At 42.0% G+C, this 25200-nt stretch overlaps 1 protein-coding gene across 15 annotated transcripts in view; it reads left to right on the forward strand.

Moving 5' to 3' along the window:
• The window catches only part of DST (dystonin), a 483110-nt gene that overhangs the window by 361337 nt on the left and 96573 nt on the right, over window positions 1–25200 (forward strand). For all 15 annotated transcript variants that reach the window (XM_074991114.1, XM_074991115.1, XM_074991118.1 and 12 more), the window contains 4 exons: window positions 1454–1949; window positions 3366–4834; window positions 21671–21832; window positions 23626–23796. In XM_074991114.1, coding sequence (XP_074847215.1) covers window positions 1454–1949; window positions 3366–4834; window positions 21671–21832; window positions 23626–23796 — 2298 coding nt within the window. The remainder of the gene's footprint in view (window positions 1–1453; window positions 1950–3365; window positions 4835–21670; window positions 21833–23625; window positions 23797–25200) is intronic.

Consider the following 25200-nt stretch of genomic DNA (forward strand, 5'->3'; position numbering starts at 1 on the left):
TAGTTCAGATGGCTACAGTATTCACACACATGCACATCTGCAGACAACAAACAAAACAAAACAAACAAAAAAGAGAGATCAAAAGAACTAAAAGAAATGTTCAGAACTTATCCCTGGGGAGATACCTGACAATATTGACCCTCAAATATATGTTTCTGTTTTGACCATGCTGTGGTTTATCCATACTCTGGTGAAATGCTCTTTTGAAGTTTTTTTTTTTTTAATCTGAGTTTGTAAGTAGCTAATAACTTTTTATGACTAGTTCTCCTACAAAATTTATACTTTTGAGAACATGCTCTTTTGAGGGTCTGTCCCTTTGATTGTGCCTGTAGCTAATAAAAATTAGAAAACAAGTCAAATGCAGGACTGGAAAGGAAGTTGTAAGTTACAAACTGTGAGCCAAAGAAGGAAGAGAAAATATAGGGAAAATCCTGACTCTTTTAGTTACAGAAATAGAGTGACAAATGAATGAAGACACCAGTAAAAAGAAATCAAAATTAAATCAAAAAAAGTAGCAGAACCTAGGGACTTTCATTGTAAATATTTCTGTTCCTGACACTTAATCTAAACTGTGAGGAGATGCTACAACCCTATTTAGCACAACATATTACTGATACTAAAAATGTCCATGTCTGTTATGAGAGTGATTAGAAGTGAGTTTAAAAAATTAACTTTGTTCCAATTTCTTTATGCACAATTTAAAATTAAATCTGTGAAAAAAACAGCCAAACAAAAAATATAGAAACCTAGACAGACAGCATGAGATTATGAGGTATCACTTAGTAGTCATGAAAAGTTAAGCCTGTTGTGTCTCTAAAAGAAAAGTTTTGCAATATTCTGTAATGAAACTGACACATACATCCCTTCTCCTCTAAGCATTGTGACTTACTGCCAAAAATATTAATACTGAGTGCCACAGATACAAACTTTAATAAATCTTACAATATACATTCCATTTTTCTGTCAGTCCATGCAACTGTGATTTCAGTGCTAAACTTATATATTCCACAATTACGTCACTATACATCTCCTTTGATGTTCGCTCTGAGGATAAATTTCAAAACTGCCTGTGAAGGAAAATGTTGTTTGAAACAAAATGCTGATTATTTTACTTGGCACTATTCCTTAATTTCCATAATATTATCAAAATTCAATGTTTGTATCTGTTAATCAGACTCCTGTTTGATAAAGATCTACACTATGAAAATGTGCCTTATTTTTTCTGAAACTCCTGAAAATTTCCTCTCTAACAACAGAGTTGGCTGCCCAGATAGTTCCCTTGATGTAAAATGTGTAAAACAACACTTTGATGATGTGTAGTGGAAATTAAATCACTTACTCCTCATAGTGGGAGACTGGTGACTTAATAACTCATAACAGCTACTGTTTGGTTTTAAAGGTTTTTACTTAAAATGTTCTGAAGTTAATGAATCTTTCTTTATTCTCTGCTTAGATTCTGCTTAAGGAGTTTGATACCAGAAAGTCCCAGTATGAGCAGTTAACTGCAGCTGGTCAGGGGATACTGAAGAGACCAGGTGAACATCCTCCCTCCCATGGAATTGTGAAAAAGCAACTGGCAGCTGTGGCACAAAAATGGGACAGTCTAACAGGACAACTGAGCGACAGATGTGGTCAAATTGACCAAGCCATTGTAAAAAGCAGAGAGTACCAAAGCCTTTTGAGAAGCCTGTCGGAGAAGTTAAGTGCCTTGGATCATAAACTAAGCAGCTCACTGGCTGTGAGCACACACCCCACTGCTATGAAACAGCAGTTGGAAAAGGCTATAGAAGTGAAGCAGGAAATAGAACAGGAAATGAAAAATATAAAAGTGGCTCAGGTCCTTTGTGAGGAGCTGTCAGCACTGGTTGGAGAAGAGTACTTGAAAGCGGAGCTTACGAGGCAACTGGAAGGCATCTTAAAACCATTTATGGATATTGAACAGAAAGCAGGTAAGTATTAAAATAGGGGGAAGTAATGTAGCAATAAAGCAACTTTAATAATAATTAAAGTTCTCTGGTCCTTTAAAAACATCTTGTGTTTACCAAAAAGAGCCTGAACCGCACTCTTAAATAAAACCAGTTGCCCAATGTAGTGGATCCAAACTTTGTAGCTAGTCCCTGTGTCTATAAGAAGCTAAAAGAATACCCTCAGTCTTCAGGTACCAAACTGAGGGCACACAAGAACAGTAGTGGTATTTTTAAAATCACTGCCTGTGAATCCAGCTTCCCCAGCTTCAATCACCGGAATGAGATGCTAGTCACAGTAGATGCTGCATATATTCGGAAGATTAGCCAAGCATAAGGTATTCTTTAGTTAAATGTAAGTCAATATAGGAGTATCAGGGGGTGATATGTAATAGTCTGTATATATCAGAGGTTCAGCTAATAGTCCTTTACTGGCCTTAAACACTATGGCTATATCTAGATTACAGTGATTTGTGACAGAATCAGAGGGGTGGTCGTGTTAGTCTGTATCTGCAAAAACGATGAGAAGTCCTATGGTATCTTATAGACTTAACAGATTTATTGGAGCATAAGCTTTTGTGGGCAAAGACCCACTTTGTCTTTGCCCACGAAAGCTTATTATTGTTGTTTTAGTCAACAGAAGTTTTTGTTGGAAGATATCTTCCAACAAAACTTCTGTCAACAGAGCACAGCCAAACTGCCAAGCATATCACAAAAGTGATCCACTCTGCTGACAGAGAGTGGCCGGACTGCCCAGCCGCTCTCTTGACAAAAACGTCAACCAGAAGCACAGCAGACAAGGCTGCCCGGTGTCCCAAAAACCCTGTCTTTTGACAGAGGTGCACCGAAAATGTCCAGACTGGTTTTCTGTCACCGGATCTCTGTCAAAGAGGCGTTATGCCTCGTGGGGAGCAGGATGAAACTGTTGACAGAAGTGCTGCATTCTGTCAATTTTACTGTCAATGGAACTCCTTGGGAATCTGGATACTCCCCAGGGTTAGTGGACAAAACACCAGTTTTATCAACAAAACCCTATAGTGCAGATGTAACCTATGAATCATGATCATCAGTGGGGCTCAGATATGTTGATGGGCTTGGGTATCATGATTGACTCCACAGAAGTGCCTCCCTCTCAGTGGCCTCAAACATCCATGGAGATCCATTCCTCTTGAGTTTAATTCTGATGAGACATTTTATTATCCTATACACTATTTTGTATGAAATATGACTCTCTGTGTTAACCAGCAATTTCTAACGAAGAATGAAGTGTAATAAAATTAATTGGGCAAACTACAATAAATATATATTACTCAGAACAAAAATATTTTATTTGGTTAGAAACTACCACAATTTTGGTCAGTAGCTAGTTGTAAAAATTAAATCATGTATTGTCTCTTGCAGGCAATCATGTTCAGCAACTTCAGTCAGCATATGCTACTTCTCATCAGTTCCAGCAAATGTCTAAGGACTTCCAGATGTGGCTGGATAAAAAGAGGGGAGAACTGAACCAGGTTCACCCTATGTCAGCTAGGCTTGATTCCTTACAATTGTTAATTGGGGAGCAGAAAGATTTTAAGCAGACTTTATATGACCAGATTTGTTCCTATGAAAAAATTGTTGCAGAAGGTGAAAGTCTCCTACAGAAGACACAAGGAGCTGACAGGGCAGAGTTGCAGTCTCAGCTTGGCATGCTTAAAAGTAATTGGGATGAAATTAATAAGGAGGTAAGAGAAAGAGAAGATAAGTTACATGATTGTCTGGAGAAAGCCCTCAAGTACAAACAGCATGTAGAACACCTGCAGTCCTGGATAGAAAAGTGCCAAAATAATTTGTCTTTAGTAAAGATTGTCATAGAGCCTGTTGAAATAGAGAAGTCCATTGCTCAGGTGAAGGCCTTGCAAAAGGACTTGGACAAACACCATGGCATGGTGGAATCATTAAATAATGCTGCTGACAATTTGCTGAATGCCACTCAAACAGATAAAGAAAGTGTTACAGAAGAAAAAGTGGCATTGAACCAGAAAGTGGATATGGTCACAGAACAATTACAAAGCAAGAGGGAGTCCTTGGAAAACATGGCACGAAGGCTAAAAGAGTTTCAGGAATCATCCAGGGAAACCCAAAGGCAACTTAAAAGTGCCAAAGAGCAGCTGGAAGCTCATGATGCTCTTGGACCCCAGGTTTGCAGTAACAAATACTTGACAATGTTGCAGAGCCAGCAGAAAGTACTTCAGACGTTAAAGCCACATGTGGACTTGGCAAAAAAACTTGCCCAAGAACTGGTGGTAGATGCTTCCAGTTCAGAAGGTGTCTCTGACCTCTTGTTGCAAGCTGAGTCTTTAGAGCAAGAATACAGGACAGTCAGCCAGCAGGTTGAAGACAAGTGTTCATTCTTAGAGACCAAACTTCAGGGAATTGGCCATTTCCAAAACAGCATCAGAGAGATGTTTTCTCAGTTTGCCGAGTTTGATGATGAGCTTGATAGCATGGCTCCAGCAGGAAGAGATCTAGATACTTTGCGCTCACAAAGAGAGGATATCAAAAATTTCCTCAAAAAGCTTCAAGATCTTATAACAAGTAATGAAAATGCCAATAAAACCTGCAAAATGATGTTAGACACTGAAGCATCTCCTGATCTCATTGGTATAAAAAGAGACTTAGAGGCATTAAGTAAACAATGCAATAAGTTACTGGACAGAGCAAAAGCCAGAGAGGAACAAGTGGAAGGAACTCTCTGTCGTATGGAAGAGTTTTATAGTAAGTTAAAAGAATTTTCTAGTCTACTTGGAGGAGCTGAAGAACATGAAGAGTCTCAAGGTCCCGTTGGAATGGAAACAGACATTATTAATCAACAGTTGAATACGTTCAAGGTAGGAGGGACCTTTCGTATTATTAGAGTACTGTATGACAAGACAATTTCTGAGCAGAACACTGTGATTCTTCACTTACTGCTGTGAAAGGGGTCGTTTTAAGATTGGAGCTTGAAAAGAAACTGCTTCTACTCCATGTCAGTCCCACCCCTGTGCCCCAGAGCTGCTGTTTCTGTCCTTCAGGTTCTACTTTTTTCTTTGCCATATCTTGATGAACTCTCATTGCCCTGCAGCCCAGCCTTCCATCCCTACTCCTGTTGCCTGATCTGTTCTTTTACCAGGCTTCAGTGAGCCTCACTGTCCTTATTTCACTATCCACACAGCCCACTGCTCGCCTCCCTAAGAGGCTCTGTCTTACTCACCTCCATGCAATCTCCATGTAGGGTCACTTGATTTTGCCCACAGACCACATGGACCTTCTCCCATCCCCATGGCTGCAGTTACCCCCAGTCCTGCAAACACATGTGTGCTTCTCTAAGTGACTACTCCCATAATACAATAAAGGACGTGCATAAGTATTTGCTGGTTCGGGGCCCTATTTTCCTCCTCCTCCTATTCTGATACTCTGTCCTCAAGTCCAGCCTTTCACTCCAACTCACTCCCCCACCATCCCTCTGCTTAGGCTCCATTAATACTCTCTTCCCTTTCCCTTTTTATTCGCAAACAGCATCCACCACTCGAGCCAGCGCTAAATTGTAATCTTGTGTCAATTAATTCAGGAAATGTCATTAAAATCTCATGTTCTTCGCATGGAATTGGGGTGTTTATCTTAAAATCCTTATCCAAAATCAGCTTCTCCACTGCTATGTATAATTGTACTGTGTACTGATTAGTGCTGTTGCCTAGGTGAGAAAAAAGCTCCTTTTCAGTGATTACACATGCAGTAAGGTCTCAGAGTATGCGAACTCAAGAGTGCATGACCCCGCTCTTACGTGTCTGCCTCTGACCCCACGCCTGGGCTCGGTTTAAACCACCTGCAAGTGGCTCTGGATCAAGCCACCTTCCACCCCACGGGGCTCCAGCACCACCCCCCTGCTGGATCACAAGCCATCCTCCCCCGCCCCACACAGCTCTGGTGTGGCCTCCCTGCTGTCTCACAAGCCATCTTCCCCTGCCTCGCACGGCTCCAGTGCATCCCCCCTGCCGCCTCACAAGCTGCCCACCTGTCCCGCACGGCTGCATTGCGACGCCCCCCACCCCTGCCGGCTCACAAGCTGCACACCCACACCACGCGGCTCCAGTGCGACCCCCCCCCACCAGCTCACAAGCTGCCCGCCCATCCCACACGGCTCCTGTGCGACCCCCCCCCCCCACCAGCTCACAAGCTGCCCGCCCGTCCCACACGGCTCCAGTGCGACAACCCCCCCACCCCCACCAGCTCTCAAGCTGCCCGCCCGTCCCACACGGCTCCAGTGCAACACCCCCACCCCTACCAGCTCACAAGATACCCGCCCTGTGCGGCTCCGGTGCGACCACCCACCCCCACCCCCACCAGCTCTCAAGCTGCCCGCCCGTCCCACACGGCTCCAGTGCAACACCCCCACCCCTACCAGCTCACAAGATACCCGCCCTGTGCGGCTCCGGTGCGACCACCCACCCCCACCCCACCGGCTCACGTGCTGCCCAGCCGCCCACTCTGGCGCGACCCCCCGCCAGCTCACAAACTGCCTACACGCCCACCTGCCCTCCCCCACCCCACGCGTCTCCGGTGCAAGCCCCCTGCAGGCTCACAAGCTGCCTGCCCACCCCACACAGCTCCAGTGCAACCCCGCTGCTGGTTTACCACCCAGGCACAGCTCTGGTTCTGGCTCACCTCCCCTCCCCCCCTGCAGCCCAGCTCACCACCCACGCTCAACTCCACCCCTCACCCCCCTGCAGCCCATCCCACCCCAGGCTTAGCGCCCCTCCCCCCACCGGCCCCCATAGCCCCAACCCACTGCCAGGCTTAACCCTCCCCAACTGCCCTGCCCTGCCCACCCCAGGACTTACCTTTCTGCTGCTTCCCCAGCTGCAGAACATGTGTTCTGCCGGGGAAAAAGCCAGACCCCACTTGTGCGAAATTCGGGTTTATGCTAGGGTGCGTGGAACGGAACCCTTGCGTACTCTGAGACCTTACTGTATACAAATTGTGAAGTTTTCTGTGATGAAAGTGATATATAAATAAATAAATAAATAATAATAATAGTTATTATCAACAACTTACTACTACTACTACAGTAAACTCTTTCATATTGGCAGCCCTGGGTCTGGGCGGTTGCTGGATATTCAAATATTGTGGATAATAGAGAGGTATACCTAGGAATGCATAACCCAAAAAAAACCAAGATTAGATATTAAGAAACAAAATGCATGCAGAATAATTTATTTATCCAAAACAGTAGTGTTATACACCATAAAATTTATGCTGTCCTTACTGTATTTATTTGTATTTACTTTCACTATACTGTAATTATGGAAAAAGGAACTAACATTTACTCATGGCTAAAATGCTGGTCATTTGAGAGTTCTGGGCTATAGAATGCCAGATATGAAAGCGTTTACTGTAATAATAAACTTCAGCAGATGATATTTCAACACTTGCACAGCTGGATAAAAGTGAGCACCTTTAGAAAAACATGGCTGTTGAACATTTTATTAATCCTATATTTATAAACAACAGTTTGATAAAAGATCATATATTTTCTAGAGACAGTATGGCAACGTTCTGAAGTTTCTCTTCAGCTTTGCATTGTACAGTTTTGAATGCAGTCCTGTATTGACTCCAAAGTTCATGTGGCTTATGTTAGCCTTGCTTACTCTAGTTGATTTTATCCTAAAACAGTCCTTTGTAACATGAGCAAAGTTGTTTTCACAAAAAGAGGACTAGAACTGAAGAAACATAATTGTACATCTTTCCCAGCAGAGGGTGCTTTTTTGCTTCTTAGGACAGAATGCAATGTGTTAAGATATAAAACTGAATTTATTTTACGTGCATGGTCTGACAGTTTCAGTTTCAGCACTGAATAACTTTATCTTGTATGAACTGTGCCAATCTTTTGAAAGGCAACAATACATAAAAAGTGTTGAAATAATAGTTATAGTGTGAAAACATTCTACAGTAAACTTTCATATCCAACATCCCCAGGTTGCTGGATATTCAAATATTGTGCATAATGGAGAGGTATACCTAACAAAGCATAACACTAGGGGAAAAAAAACAGGATTAGATGTCAAGAAACAAATGAAAATCTAGGCAGAGTACTTTATTTACCAACAACAGTAATATTGTGCACTGTAAACTTATAGGCCACATCTACACGAGAAACCTCTGTTGACAGAAGTCATTGTTGAAGGGGATTTCCCAGCCAAACTTCTGTCAACAGATTGAGTCTACACATAAAAGCAGATCGAAACAGCAATCTGCTCTGTTGACAGAGAGCAGCCAGACTGCCCAGCCCTCTCTTGACAGAATGGCTCACCGGAAGCTCTACAAACAGGGCTGCCAGGTAAACTGGAAGCTCTGTCTGTTGACAAAAGGGCCCCAAAGTGTCTACGTAGCTGTTTTGTCAATAGCACAGAGTAGAGAGAGCATTACACCTGAATCCGAGGAGATGTAACACTGCCGGAGGATGTTGCAGGTTTTGTCGACAAGGTGTTAATAATGCACATTTGCTGTGTAGACACTCTGCATTTCTTTCCAGCAAAAGCCACTTGTGTAGATGTGGCCACACTGTACTTGCTGTATTTATTTGTATTTACTTTCATTATACTGTAGTTATGGAAATGTAACTAACATTTACTTATGGTTAAAATGCCAGTTATTTGAGAGTTCCAGATGATAGAATGCCGGATATGAAAGAGTTTACTGTATTAGATTGTCAAGATTAAAATTGTATGCAACTGTGACCTGTCCAGTATATATCAGTTTAGAGACAGAAACAAATTGCTCCTCTTCGACCAATGTTAGTAAAACTGTTGGCAAACAAGCAAAATGGTTATGCTGTGATTACAGTTGCTTAGACTGGCACATTTGAACTATGATTTGTGATCTATAATATTTCTACATCTCTGCTACTTTCAAGAGTGGTAGCTATTTAAATGTAGTTCTCTTTAACCACAGAAAGTCTACGCCCTGTGGTAGAACTATAAACAAGCACGGGGAAGCAATCTGACTAGTGTAGAAGTAAGGGAGCTAGAAAATAGTACTCTAGGTCTTTTGCACTCTTATATGTCCTTGTGTCATTATTATGTTTCTGGGCCAGTGAGTTCAATATCACAACAGTGAAACAGCAGATAGCCTTATAGAACAACAGTAGCAGCTTTGGACTACCTTTTAGTTACTCTTGCACAGGTGTGCATCAGATAGGCACAAGCAGTCTTTCCCCCTGAGGGTGCAGCCTACGTGCCCGTGCTTGTATCCCCTGAAAGGAAGAAGCAGAAGGCTAATGTAGCCTGGAGCAGTCCACTCCCCAGCAACACTGTTCAGACATGCTGGAAGACAGAACCCTTGTCCTGGAGAGCTAGTAAACTGAAAAAGTGTTAAAAATTCATATGAAATAAAGCACCTGCTCAGGTTGAATGCTGGCACAGGCATGTATTGAACTGTAAGCTCAGATTTTCTGTGTAAGCCTGAATAGTTGTTTTACTGAGAACAGTTAGGTTTGTGTGTGTTAATTGGTTTTGGGTGTGCACAGATCAGCATTGAGGTGAGTGTGAAAAGTTGTGGAAAAGGTGAAGGGACTATGGACATAAGCGGTCAGCAGGTGTGGGAATTGGGAAACTTGAAGGGTGAGAAAATGAATAAGGGAGAAAGAGCTAAGACAAATGGGTAGGAAGAGTGAAGCTGAGCATTGGAAGGAGAAGGACAGGAGCATCAGCCAGTGGCATTAGTACATTTAAAAAAAATCTGTCTTCATTATAGACCTGAAAATTAGGAGTGGTTGGAAATGGTTGACAAAATTGTTCTGCAGAAACCCAGTGTGTGCTTCTGTCAGATTTTTTTTTAATGTCTTAAGACCAAACCCTTAAAACATTTTGTTCAAAAACTATAAAGCTTTCTGCTGTTTTGGAGGTTTCCAAAGGTCATGCCTATTCTGCAAGCTCCTTTGCACTCTTCGTGCAGTTACACTTCAGAATTTTGAATAGGAAATGGGGAGCTGTTGGGAAGAGGGCCTGGTTCTGATCGGGGCAAGAGAAAACAGGAACAAGAAGTCATCCTTTGTGCATAGAAGAAGACAGCCTGTGAGCCTGGAGATTTTCCAGTCTGCTCCTGCGCACTTCCTCCTGTCTGCTGCCAGTGCTGCTCTTGTGGAAAGGAGGCTGTTTTGTCTAGTGTCCCTGGTATGATGATCTGTGTCTGATGGGAGGAGAAAGGGGGAAGATGATGACTGCGCAGGGTAGGGTTAGCGGTATGACTGGGCCCTTGTACCCTTTCACACCTGGTAATATTTAGGACAACCACTTGGGTTCTGTAAGCTGCACTATTTCCGTTGATGTTGTCCACAGTTGTTCTCAGCACACTTTTGCAGGGCTGTACCTGGTGACTCCGAGGTCCATACACAGAACAGTTTCAGCAGCAGGTGCTGAGAGTGGCGGTGCACTCTCATGCACGTCCACATCTCGTCACATCTTTTAAATTGCAGCTGTAGCTGAAAAACCACAGTCTCATTTTTTATGGCTTTAGCTTCTGTGGTGTTATAGAACTTTGCTTCTGGGTGAATACCCAGACTCATCCACACAGTCTCCTTATGCTGTTGATGAAAGTGTCTTACAGAATGGGCTGAAAGGTACTTTTGCGCTTTGGCCAGTTTTTGCAAGCAAAGATAGAGCTTTGTGATACTTTCTAATATCTGACATTACAATCCACAATTTTAAAGAAGAACTTGTAGTTGCAGTGATTTGTTATATTTGTATTTCCTCTTGATAAACTTAGTGGTAGCCACTTTGGATATCACATTATACAGTGACTAACAAATAGCTTAACTGGCTGTAGCAAATGGGAGTATGGCTTGCATCAACTTGAAATCACGTTGTTTATTAAGTAGTTCTAATGTGCAATAGTTACATTTTGGGCGAAAGATTTACTTCCTGTATAGCAGCATCACTGACAGCTACTGTGGGCCCAAGAGCAAGGTGAGGGGTGGGGGGACAGCTCCCCACGCCTGGAAGGGGTGGGACCAAAATCAAAATGGGAGGGACTTAGGGCAGTCAGCCCTTCCTACCCCCCCACACTTACACACTCCCTCAGAGCTGCACACACAGTGGCAGAGCAGTGCTATGTGGTATTTGAAAGGGATTCAGGCCTGGAGACAAATGCCCCCTTTGTGCCCATCTCTTGTCAGCAGGCCTGCTGTACAGCAAGTGTGTAAAGTTTACAGCAGGTCATTAGAAAGCAGTAATGGAATTGCTGCTTCACAAATTAAGCCAGGATTATTATTTTGGAATTACATATGTGTAACTAACAGCAGAATGTGGCCCTGTGGCAATAAAACAGGCAGAACAGAACCCTGTTGGTATTCAAAGAGAAGTGATTTTAAAAAGCAACAGCAAATAATTTGGTATTTCTGTTCAAAGCTGTTATAATCTTTTAAAGTAGCTAGCATTTTGTGGTTTATGGCATTTGTTTCATTCAGCTTCATGGCAGATTTTTGCTTTCAAACAAAGTACACAATGAGTGAATCTGAAACGAAAGGGGAATTCCAGTAGGGGGCCTCACTCTTCTAAGTTACACTGATTCTCTTTTCTTTAAAAACAAAAGAATTTTAGACATCAGTCTTAACCAGTCTTCTGGATCTGGCATCACCCAGCACTTTTAGCATTTAAATCTGAATTCATAGCTAGGTTCAGCCTTAAAAAATAAAAATAAAATCTCAATCAGAGAACTGTCAAATTATTACCGTTCTTGAAATCTTTCCAGTATGCTTTGTGAATTTCATTAACAAACCTTCCTTATTTTCTGTTGAAAATACAGCACATAGAATTGTTGTCACTTTCATCATTCCCTGATCCCCAAGCACAATAGTAGTTACTACTCTTAAGGGTTTCCCTACATATTTGCACATTACCACATGTGCCTAGAAAAGGTTGGCTTCTAATTGTACTTCATAGAAGTCTTAATTTTGCTGACTATTCTTGTGGATAAGCTTGAACTAAGAATTTAATTGGTGTATGCTGGGTGGGTCAACAGTGTCTTCTGATGGTTACACTGAAGCAAGATAGTGTTTGCTCAGCAAGCTGAAATTTATTTTCATATAATTGAGTAAACAGTTAAATGTACAGATTTGCAAATATTGCAAATTTTTTAATGTACAGATTTACAAATATTGCATGAAGCATCATAGATCCTTTTCATAAGATTGACCTCTCTTTACAATATATGGTAAACAAAGACAATATTATATAGGATTGTGTTGATTATTAATCAATCCAATTTTTTTAAAGACGCCACATGAGAGAGGCACTAAAACTTATGGACATAGGATCAGGTTATTCAAAAATAGTCTTGATTATAACTGGTCAATAATGGGAAAACATTTTACAAAAATATTCACAAAGATATTCCTTTTTTAAAGGGAAAAAAAAAAGGAAATTCTAGACCATCACCCTGGCCTTTTAAAGAAGTTATAGCTCTCTTTGAATTCAGTGAGAATTTGTTGATGATTAATCTGAATGAAGAATACACGCTATTGATTGATAGGATCTCAGAAGAATGTCTAATTCTAACCGTTCTGATTATATTTATCAGATTTAGAGAAACCTGAGACATCAGTCTCAAGATAGACATAGTTTAATATGTGATGTCTGCCTTTAATTTTATGGGCTCTGGAGACATTATTTTCTGTAATAGCTGTACTTGATTAAAAAAAAAAGAAGCAAAATGTATGAAAGTAGTAGGACAGAATTCACTTCATACCCCCTTTCTTTACCTTTTGGTATATAGTTAAGCATACACATATCTTGACATGTAATTTTTTCTGGTTTATGAAATGCGCTCATAACAAAAATTATATAAATGTTTTTATTTTGCATTCACTGCTTATTTAATAAACCTTTGGTACATTTTTATTCAGTAGTGGACTGTTAAATTATAATACCAAATGCCATATGCTGCCCTTAACCTTTGATGAAAACTCTCACTAAAATTAATACCATACATCAAGAGCAGTAGAGGGCCTTGGTCTGTAGCAATATGCAAATTACTGCTAATGAAGAAGCAGCTTGTACATAAGTTCTTTAATCGGTATTTTATGTGACAGTCTCCAGCCTCTTGGATTGTCATTTATTTTAAATTGATGTTATTAGGTAGTTTAGACACAAAATGTAGGATTGCCTCTAAACGTTTTTCTGAAAGCGGACTTGGATTTTTTTTCCCCTTACTTGAAAGCTTCCCATCTAGTATTTGGAACTCAGATAGTGCAATATTGTGCAACTGTATTAGAGTTGGAAAGTGAAGATGAATAGAAAAAATGACACAATTACTTCAATTTTGCAGTTTGAGTGACATATAAAAAAACTATACAGGCCGACTAAATAAGGTCAAATTTGACTTTTTATAACCTTGTTTTTACAATTTGAAATTTTATAAGTGAAACATATAAAGATTAAATTGTTGAACGTAACAGTATCCCTTTAAAAAGGTGACAATATTGGGCTGAGTGGTGCACTGAAGAGTGTGCTTACAGACTATGCCTTTTGTTACCAACATCCTTGAAGAAGATATGAGAGGTGAGATTACTGTTAATTCAACATGCTGCACTGACTTCTTTTTATGTAATTAAACAAAATAGTGCAGTTTCTGTCTGTCTGAAAAACATTCAGGAAGTTTGGTATGTGTGGTGTCAGGTTACCTAGCTAAGCTGGGTCTTCAGTGTTTTGAACTTAACAATTTCAACATTTTGAATTAATTAACAGCTTCATTATGCTTCTAAGCAAACCAGGTCCTCCACAATTAAAGAAAGCATTCTGAGTTGCATGATGTCATCACCAGCTAGTTCGTTACACTTTAGTATCTTGACTCTGAACATTCCTCCCACTGAAACAGCTCAGTCTGTTTCAGAGACAAGACAAATGGTAAAAGTGAAAAGATGACTAAGAAGTTAAGTCGTGGGGTAGAAGATATAAGGGGGGAGGGTTAAAAGGTCAGGCACCTACTAATGCTTGGCCAGAGTCATACTCTGAGAACGAATGGGATAGTAGCAGATGTTGCCTAAAGAATAAAAGGGTGTTTCTTTAAGCTCAGTGTTGGGAGGATGCCTGTCAGTACGTAAGAAACGAAGGAGCGCTGGAAAGCTTATCAGCTACACTGGATGGTACACGCAAACGTTCATTGTTGGATTTCCTTTTATGCCGCCTTCTCTACAGCTGCACTTCAAAATGAAGACAAAACGGTGACCACAGTCTGCCAGCTACAGTTTATAGTTAAGTCTTGCTGGATTTAAACGGAGCATAAATCTGCTGTGCCTTAGGAAAAGCAGTCTTGTAGTTAGTCTGCGCTGCAGTTGCCTTAAACAGGATAACAACTTTCCAGGAGGATATTTTTAAAATGAATAAAGAAGAATTACTCTCTAGTTGTTTCTTTAAAGGGCTGTTTGATTGCATTCGCCTGTCTATCTAGAAAACCTGGTTTTTTCCTATGGAACTTCTGAATCCGCCACAAAGAAGCTTAGTACAAGAAGAAAATACACTGCCTTTCAGATTAAAGTTATTTATAGCTACTGCCAAAAAAGTAAAGGATTGTCTTACTGTACTTACTATTCTGGATTTAACTTATTTTTCCCTAAAGATTTTCTTTGTGCCTTGATCTAATCTGTACACAGCTACTGTATGGGTTCTTTCTTTTTTTAACTTCTGCACCATGTCTTATTTATAAAAAGAGGTGCAATTCTGCAAACCATTTAAAAGGATTACAGTTAATCGGTCACCTACAGAAGATAATGTGCTGCCTGCTATAATGTTTATTCATTTGGAAGTCTTCATCTGGAGATTTAAACTACAAATTTTGACCTGCAAATAGAAATGGAACATGCTGTGGAATGTTATTTGTCTTTGAGACAGTGTTGGGTTTTTTGCTTTGTTTCATTGTGATTTTAGAAGAGTTCTGCTCCTTATTTACAAAAGCACTTTATATTTTAGGAATGGAAATTAAATAAATCACATCCTGGTAAAGTTGTAGTTGCTTTTGCACTGATTATGACCTTAATCACCTCATAAATTATGATGTAGAATTTGTATATGTGCATCTTTATGCTAAAGTCAAGTTGACTGTAATTGTTCAGCTCAGTGATGTTTTTCATTAGCTGTCACACTTCCTGAAAGCAGAGGCACAAGAGAATATTTCTGTAAACACTTTCAAAATGGGGAAGCCGCTTAGCAGGCCAGACTGTTTACGTCAGAATCCTCCTTGTGTAGGGAAGGGTGAAGAAGATGAAGATCTGAATATTGAAGACTGTTACGTTCCCCAGAGGTCTATCTATGACACAGTGAGACTGAATGAACAGATTGATTCAGGCTCAAAAGGAAGCCTGTCCTCAAGACATTTCACAGATCGGACTTTACCGTATAGTCACAGAACACTGGATATTAGTACGCTGTGCCCCAATGGTGCCCTTAGTTCTTCCAGTGTATTTGAGCTCAGAGGACGTGAAGTTAACAAATTAGATGAAAAAATTATATTTGATGCACTTAAACTGAATAGTGATATAATTCGAACTGCTGGATTACCCAAAACAAAATCTCACACAGAAAAGAAAGAACATAGGAGATCATGGAGAATGTTTATTCCACCCAATTTTACAGACAGTGCAAATAAAAGTGAATGCTCATTTGTTGAAGCTGCTGATAGATCAGATGTAGCAAAAGCAGGCAAATACAAATGGGGGACTAATTCCTTCACCTCAGAAGAAGGTGACTCTGGTCTATGTAGTCCTCCAACAGAAAGAGAAGAAAAACTAGACCCATTATTAGCAGTAGAGCAAAGTCAAATCAGAAGTATATCTTCTGCAGAATATATCCATGTGGTAGATCAATTTAGACAAATTTTTCCTGCTGTTTCCAGTAGTGACCAGCACATCCCATCGTGTGATTGCAGTAATGCCTCTGTTGAAAAGAGCTGCAGATTGGCTTTGCACGATGTTTCTCAACCAGAAAAAACAGTGCAGTGTAGTCCTCAGAAATGTTCAAATGAGGACACAGGGACCAAATGCTGTTACTCACGGCATTCTTTGGAAGAGGACATTGTATCAGATACACAACATCTCCAAGGTCTTGGAGAAAACAGTTTTACCTCAGACAAAGGAGAAGTGAAAAATGAGTGTGAAGTTGAAGAAATGAAAACACATGTCACAATGACAGAAGGGGATTGTGTGGATGATGCACCTCAGCATTTAGACGTGTATTATGCAAGTATTGCTGTCAATACTAACAACAGGGATTCAGCAAAATGTGACTTTGTGTCTGAATCTAGTATAACTCATACAGATTCAATGGAAATAACATTTTCTGCTCAGGAACTGGAGTTAGGTAATAGCATTAACTGCCCACAAGTTAACCCAATGAGAATGAAAAGGAATGTCAGGATTACAGGAACGCACACAGAAACCTTGGATACAGTCTGCAATGGTCTGTTTTCTAATAAGGTAATTCAAAACAAAAGAGCCTCAGAATCATTGTAGAAAAGGCCAAAACCCTAACTCGTTTTGTTATCAAAGTGACTGGTAGAGTTTCTGATATGGACTTGTTATTGCATCTAGAATTTTATTTTTCATTTACTAAATCTAGTTATTAGCATGATTTGCGTAGCAGATTACAAGATGTCAGAAATTGGTGAGATGGTCACTTGAGTAAATGAATGAGGGGCAGTTTCTGACAGGGCTGATTTTTTCCAGCTGTTTGATGCATGGCTATTATTGTCCAGATGGTGTTTGTTACTCTTCATTTGGAATGATTCCACCGTGCACTGATGTTAACATTGTTTTTACACAAATTGTGGTTGAAGGCAATGCCTTTTGGTGACAGTTCTGTCTGATTTATCGAGGTTGACCAGTCTTGCTCATAAAGGTACAAATAATGGTATCAGATTATTGTGGTTTCCAACGTACATAGATTAAAGATTTGTTGCATGTACTGAAGCCCTTTTCCCTGAAGCTGCGTGCCAAAAAGTTGTTACTGTGGTGTTTTACAAGCACATGATCTTACATTTTCTGATCGGTGGATGAGGAAAGAAAGTAAAGAGTAAAGCTTTATAATAATAAGGGGTGTTTGGCAAGTCTGTAATCTTTCTCTGCCTCACTCTGCTTGATGTTTGGACTATTTCAGGGTTTGTTGTTTAACTGTGCTGGTAAACTACCCTCAAAGATCATTTTAATTTAATCTTCTCTTTGTAAACAGTGTATATGTTGTTTTTAAAGAGCAGGTTAGGTAAAATGCTAAGTCATCTGTGATAATGCATTGCTTTTAAAAGACAGAGTGTTTTGGAATATAAAGAAATTCTTTATATCTGTCTGTCTGCTAGTCTGTAGCGATTAAAGTCTTGGAAACTGAGCATCCAGCCTGCCTGCTTGCCTGGTTGGTTGGTTGGTTGGTTTGTTAAATAGATTTTCTAATTGCCACAAAAGTAATTTAATCTGCTGTGGTTTTTTGTTTGTTTTTGTTTTTTGTGGATCTAAAAATTTGCATTTTCATCACAACACACTGGGATATTTAATGGTAAAAGTTTCTGTGTTCAGCAAAAGATGCTGCAGTGTTCCTACATCACAGTTAGGGTGACAAGATTGGAACACCTGAGTAAAAAGAAATCTTGGTGGCTCTGGTCAGCACCACTGACTGGGCTGTTGATTATCCAGTTGGCGGTACCATATGAAACTCACACACCTAGGAGTGGTTAACTGTGACATGTAGTGGTACCTAGATGACGTCACAGAGAAAGAATAAGTGCCTTCTGCAGCTTAAGCTAAGAGCCAGCTGGCCTTTAGCTTAAGCTGTTGAGGTGCTTGTACTAAGCTCTCGAGGTCCCGGGTTTGAGTCTGCCTTTGGGCAGTTACACAAGCATCAGGGCTGGTAGGCTTCTTGCTAACCTCTGTACTGTGTGGCTTCTGGGAAGCAGCCAGCATCCCTCGCCAGTTCCTATATGTAGTTGCAGCCAGGAGGGTCCACAGGCAGCCCCTGCCACAAGTGCTATCCTGCATTTTCCATTGATCAGAAACTGTGACCAACGTGAGCTGTGGGAACGGTGCCTGCAGACCAGACAGTACACAGAGCCAAGTAGCTGTGCCTATGTGTAGGAGTTGGTGGGTGGGGGTGGGAATGCCAGCTAGGAGCACCAAACCTCTCAGACCCAACCTAGATCACTCCCTTGCACCCCAAACAGTCCATACTCTGCCTCCAGAGTCCTCACATCCCAAACATCTGCACCTTGATCCCCCTTCTGCACCCTAAACTCTTCATCCCCAGTCACATCCCAGGGCCCTCCCGCTCCACCACACCCAGCCTCCCAAAATCCACTCCAAACCCCTGAGTCCCAGCCTGAGCTGCCTCCTGCACCTCAAACCTGACAGCCCCATCTCAAACCCCATCTGGGAGCCTGCATCCCCAGCCAGAGGCTGCAGCCCTCTCACATCCCAGCCATCTACCTCAGCCTACCACATGTTGAACTCATCATTCCCAGCCCTGCTCCAGAGCCCATGCCCAAGCCCACTTAGGCAGCCTGGTGAAAATCAGTTAGTAAGTGGAGGTGGGGAGAGCAAGTGACAAGGGTAGGGGCTGATGTGGATGGAGTGAGTGAGGGCAGGGTCTTTGAGAAGGGGTGGAGCCTGGTCATGGCCTGGGAGGAGGTACAGGGCAGTGGCTTTCAATTTCGTGTGGGTTGAAAGATGGCCATCCTATTCATACTTAAAGTGATAGCAGCTGAAAACTGTTAAGGGAGCAGCTACCTGCCCACCAAGTGCCCCTCTCGTGTCTGAGAGAGGGTTTGCGGGGACATGCAGTGTGGTCAATCTTACCTGTATGTGTTGTACTATATAAGTGGCTGTTGAAGTAGGTTTTGCAGGGTTACCTTGTGGTTGATAAGTGGGGTTGTGTCAGGTTTGCCTTGTGGAAGATATGCCAGTTTTGGGTTGTTTTTTTTTCTTTTTTTTTTTTCACTTTTAAAGGTGGTGACCCTAGATGTGAGTAAACCCCAGCACTTTCTTTCAGGTGCTCAGTATGTTTTCTAGAGCCTCTTCACTGGCATGTCAAGTTCATAGAAATTTGCTCAGCTACCTGATATCTATTTCGTTAAAACACATCATTCTCTACAATGTTTTTAATGCTCGCAGAGAATAACTTGTCTGCTGAAAGACTTTCTGCTCTTCTGGAAGCTGAAATAGGTTGCTTTGAAAACACTAAACCTAAAACAAAACTGTTACTGAATACCACTATGGAGGGAGTTAGGGTCAAAAGTTGAGCATTCTTTACCATTGTTTATTCATCCCTTATTTTCACTTGTCTGTGTAATTCATGTCCGGGGTTTAGACTTGTTTCTGTACTCATTGGCACTGGAGTCATTTCAGAGTAATTTCAGCTGAAATAAATTGAAATACACTGGTATTGCTATGATAAGTCTATTTCTGCAAAGCTTAAATACCGTTATAGAGAATAGAACTGAGAATGACCACTTGGCTCTCTTTACAGCCCATACAGGCTACGTCTACACGTGAAGCCTACATCGAAGTAGCTTATTTCGATGTAGCGACATCGAAATACACTATTTCGATGAATAACGTCTACATGTCCTCCAGGGCTGGCAACGTCGACGTTCAACATCGACGTTGCGCAGCACCACATCGAAATAGGCACTGCGAGGGAACATCTGCATGCCAAAGTAGCACACATCGAAATAAGGGTGCCAGGTACAGCTGCAGACAGGGTCACAGGGCGGACTCAACAGCAAGCTGCTCCCTTAAAGGGCCCCTCCCAGACACAGTTGCACTAAACAACACAAGGTCCACAGAGCCGACAACTGGTTGCAGACCCTGTGCATGCAGCATGGATCCCCAGCTGCAGCAGCAGCAGCCAGAAGCCCTGGGCTAAGGGCTGCTGCCCACGGTGACCATAGAGCCCCACAGGGGCTGGAGAGAGAGCGTCTCTCAACCCCTCAGCTGATGGCCGCCATGGCGGACCCTGCTATTTCGATGTTGCGGGACGTGGATCGGCTACACGTGCCCTACTTCGACGTTCAACTTCGAAGTAGGGCGCTATTCCCATCCCCTCATGGGGTTAGCGGCTTCAACATCTCGCCGCCTAACGTCGATGTTAACATCGAAATAGCGCCCAACACGTGTAGCCGTGACGGGCGCTATTTCGAAGTTAGTGCCGCTACTTCGAAGTAGCGTGCACGTGTAGACACGGCTATACTTTGCAGCATTGTCCTGTAATAATATAATAGTGGGTATCTACTGGCATGCCGCTGCACCCACCTCCGTATTCCAGTACACGTTTGGATTTCCTAACGCCTCACCTGAAATATTTTTTCCCCCTAACTTTAGGCATTGCCACTTGTCTGATTTTCAGAGGCGCTGTCCAGTTTGCTGTCTGGATATACATTAAGTTTCAATTTTTTTCTTGTTTACGTACATTTGTATTGTCACTACATCAGTGCACTGTGTGTATTCTCTGAGCCTACTTTGTTATTTTCTAGACTGCGTCTCTTGAGTTCTTGTATCAGTTTTGTTCTCTACTTTGCACGCGCTCTATCTTTTGTCATCCTCTTGCGTTGTGTTAATGTGAACTGCAAACAGTGAGCCACACGATGCCTTGCATTGACAACTTTCTAACTGCAGACAGCTGAACACCCTTGCCCCACCCATTCTCCAAAGTCCAGCCCCCATTCACTGTTTCCTCCCTTTGTTGCTCACTGGCCCCCATCCTCGCTTACCACCAGGCCGGGGCAGGGAATTGGGGTACAGGAGGGGATGAGGGCTCCATCTTGAAGTACAGGCTCTGGGTGCGGGCTCAGAATGCGAGGTTTAAGATATAGGAAAGGATGAGTGGTTTAGACTCTGGGCACTATTGATCTCAGCTGGTAACAGCATTTCCTGGGGTTGGAGGAAGTCCATACAGCTCCCAGGAAGTGTCGTCATGTCCCTCCATCTCTTAGATTGAGAGGTGGCCAGGGGAGCTCTGCACACTGTCCCCCCCGTTCCCCCACCAGGCAATATCCAAAGCATTGGCTCCACACTCCCATTGGCGATTGCATTCCCAGCCAATGGGAGCAGTGGAGCTGGCACTGGGAGCAGCATCTGAGGGTAGAAGCAGTGTGCAGAGCCCGGCTCATTTTCCATACATCTAGGAGCCAAAGGGACATACCACAGCTTCCGGGGAGTTATGGAGTACAAGACAAAACTTTTAGTGGCCAGCAGATGGGAGCTGCCAGCATCTCTTTTTGACCAAGGTTCCAGTAGAAAACCAGGTGCCTGGCAACACTAGTTATACCTTATGAAGGCAAATACATCTGCATTGTGGAAATTGTGCTGTTAACACCAGGACTGAGTTTGTCCTACTGTCCCAGCTGCAATTGCACCAGGGTGGTTGCTCACATCAAAGTTTCTCATGAAATCTCCCTCTAAACAAAATATAGCAAAATATAGCACAATATTTGGGTGGCATTGTATTGTCAACTTATATTTTTTAGTTTTTAATGGCATCGATTGTTTCTAGGGTGTTATTTATTTCACTAAATATAATTTCTCTTTAATAATGCCTGTATAACTATAGATTAGTTTTCTCTACTAAGAATTTACTCCCAGTATCTGCATCACAGCTGCTTATGTTCCATGTATTATCAAACATAATGGTTCAGATGTGCATTTGGTTTTCCACCTGCAGGTATTCCAGAAAGAAGAGATTGAAACACTGCAAGCTAAACAACAGGAGGTAAATTGGTTAGGTCAAGGCCTTATTCAAAGTGCAGCTAAAACTACTAGCACTGAAAACCTTGAGCATGACCTTGAAGAAGTTAACACACGGTGGAAGACTCTCAATAAGAAGGTTATTATTGCATACACTTAAAAATTCAATTTTTGCCTTTTTTTGTTTTGTTTTCCCTGTTTATTTTGCATCATCTTCCAAAATACAGGAAATTAAAATATGTTCATGATGGTCATGGATTCTCTTACCTTAGCACAGTAACTTTCTTTGTAATTCTCTTAAAAACATTTGCATCAGTTACTGCCAAAATATGGTTGTCATTTCTACAGTCTGTCCATTTTTCTGTAGGCTTATTCTTGGCATTCTTAGCCAGGAAAGGTTCCATGGGGACTCTTTGCTCTGCTTTGCCCATGCAGAGCAGGGAGGAGTTTAGTAGCGCAAATTGTGTGGAGAAGGGATGAAGGTGAGATTCAAGCATGGGAAAGGTAGCTACATGTTTTTTTTTTCCTCAGTTACATTATAGTCACTTCTCTCTCTCCTTCATCCACTGTGATTCTCTCTGTATTCACATTCACCATGGTATCAGAGAGCCTGTTCTATCCTATTCATACTCACCATAGTATCTGAGTATTTTCCAGTATTGCACTAAATAGCAGTAGGGCTCACCTCTGTGTTGGGAGTGGCATGTTTCCTTTAATATGCATCGGGGTTAATGTGCTTTAAACATTGTGAGTTACCAAGCCTCAGAGGAGCAACTTCTTTCTTGCATCTTTTCTACTCCATTAAGGTTTCTTAGACAGCTCCTGAAGATAGGATGTGATGGAGATGGGATGCAGGAAAGGTGTACATTGGCACAAGCTTCATCGTGCAGGAGCATTGAGGGCATTGAGCCATAGATGTCTATGGTCCATGCAGGGATATTAATGGTTAACTGATTAACTAGTAGGGGCTGGAGCAGCCCCCTGCTACGGGTTGGTAGGGGCTTGCTTAAGCCCCGCTGGGCCACTGCAAGTGGGAGGTACTCCAGCACAGCTGGAGCAGCTGCCCATCAGCCTGGCTGGAATGGCCTCCCGCCACAGATGGTGGTTGCTCTGGCCTGTCTGGAGCGCTCCTGCCTGCAGAACACCCGGGCAGTGGGAACTGGGGCTTCTTTCGATGGGCTGGAGAACCCACACCTGTGGTGTTCCGGGGACCGTGGCTGCTCCAGCCATGCTGGATTGCCCCTCCAATGCAGCAGCACTGTGGGTAGGGAAGTACCCACTGGGCCAGAGCAGCCTGGGTCCCCAGCATGCTGCGGGTAAGGAAGCTCCAGCAGCTTCCCATCCAACCCCCTCTTTAACTGCTTAACTAGTTAAATCGTAAGCGTAACCAGTTTCACAGGATGTCACATCCCTAGGTTCGTGATGGATATGTCCTCTTCTTCCATGATTTCAAACTATGGATGGAGTATTGTCCCTAATAAAGAGTGTAGTTTGGTGTCTTGGCTGAGTCCTGTCACAAGGAAACCCTTGTAAAAGACACAGTTCCAAGAGGCATGTTTCATATCACTATATCTCACCATAGTATTACTACAGAACATAACTGTACAACGACTATTATTTCCACTGCATCATTGGGATAATATAGCTTACTGGGGATTCTACTAGTATTCTCTAGTATACTATAGTTTACTGGGGATCAATCTCATTCCTTTAAAGGGAAAACCACAGCTGAAGAGATAAGTCCCATAGTTCATACCTGCAGTGGCAGACTTTTCAAATGATGAATGTGTTAATTAACTTATAAAAAAGATGAAGAGTGATAAGAATGAGAATACCAGCAGTAGGAAGGACAGTCATTCTGCAAGCCTCGGTTAATTGGCAGAAGTAGAAGAGGAAAAAAGGGAAGACACCCTCTTTCTGTCTTTCTTTCAGGTTGCACAACGAGCTGCTCAGCTGCAAGAAGCTCTTCTCCGATGTGGAAGATTCCAGGATGCCCTTGAATCTCTGCTTAGCTGGCTCATTGATACAGAGGATCTAGTGGCGAATCAGAAGCCCCCATCTGCTGAGTTCAAAGTTGTGAAGGCCCAGATACAGGAACAGAAAGTAAGTGGGACTTATTACTGTAGATTCAGAGTCTCACTGCTTCGGTGATGATAATGAATTCCCAGTCTTCACTGAAGCAGAAAATCTGCTCAAGTGTGCGATAGTATAGTCAAGTGTACTGAAGTATTTAATGCAGCTGTGCTTTCCGTACTCTGTCATCTGGAATTATGTGGAGGGGTGTGACATTTCATTGTAGAAAATGGGCTCTGATTCTCCTTCATCTGTACTTGGATGCAAGTGCAAAATCTAACAAGTTAAAAATGAAAAGAACCAAGACATGTTAGACACAAGGCAGGAGGAAAAAAGTCAGCATTTGGTTAATGGAGAAGTAGAGTATGAGAGGGGACAGAATCTTCATTTTAGTATGTCCTAGGCAGTATTACAAACAGTGGCCTTACCCACGATAGACTCCATCCTGTAGCATAGAGTAAGTACCTAAGTCCCATTGTCTTTGCATCCTCAGCCAGAATGGTGGTGCGTCAGGTTGGTCATATCCAATGTTGGCATTATTCGGTGTGGCATAAGGAGGGTTTCAGGGGGTTATCATCCCTACTAGAAGTAACTAGAGAAGAAGTGGGCATAATGGAGCTCACAGACCAAACCCCTGCATGCAGTTCTATGGTATGACCCAATGTCATTCGCATATTTAATACACAAGCACAGTCTACAAAGCCTGAAGGTTGCAGCAGGCAATAGACCATTGTGTGCTGAGCAGAGACAGAAGTAGAGTCCCTCCAGACAATGCAGGAATGGCAGGAAAAATGGCAGGAGGGTCACCAATTTATAGACCATAATATGGAAGTCTCTTGGGGGAGAAACTAATTTACTGAGTCGTGTCAGTGAATGAAATTTTGATCTCAGGCAAATTATCAGTGCAAAAAGTAACTGCATGATCAGAGCAGGTTAATTTCCTTATTTTGAGTATAATTTATTTTAAGGCACTTTTCATTTTCATTGATTTAAATTTTCAGGTGTACAGACTTACGGATTTAAATGTTACATTTCTATTTTTATCATTTACATTTTCTCACTTGTGGGAAATAATGTGGAGGCAGAAAATAATTAATGACAGTAGATGTTCAGATTCAGAAAGTTAAAGTTTTGTAAGCATTAAAACGCAAACTACATCACTTATCCAAATATATAAAGTAAATGGTATCTTTAAGCCAAATGTCAGTAAGTTCTCAAGCTGCATTTTTCTTTCTTTGCCTGCCTGTAAATTTCAGTTGTCATCGGGGTAATATTTTTTATTTACACACACACCTCCTAGAACTGAAAGGGACCTTGGGAGGTCATCTAGTCCAGTCCCCTGACCTCTTGGCAGGACCAGGGACCATCCCTGACATCTATTTGCTCCAATCCCTATATAGCCTCCTCAGGGATTGAGCTCACAACCCTGAGTTT

This window comes from Carettochelys insculpta, chromosome 3, assembly GCF_033958435.1.
Source record: "Carettochelys insculpta isolate YL-2023 chromosome 3, ASM3395843v1, whole genome shotgun sequence".
Taxonomy (NCBI): Eukaryota; Metazoa; Chordata; order Testudines; family Carettochelyidae; genus Carettochelys; species Carettochelys insculpta.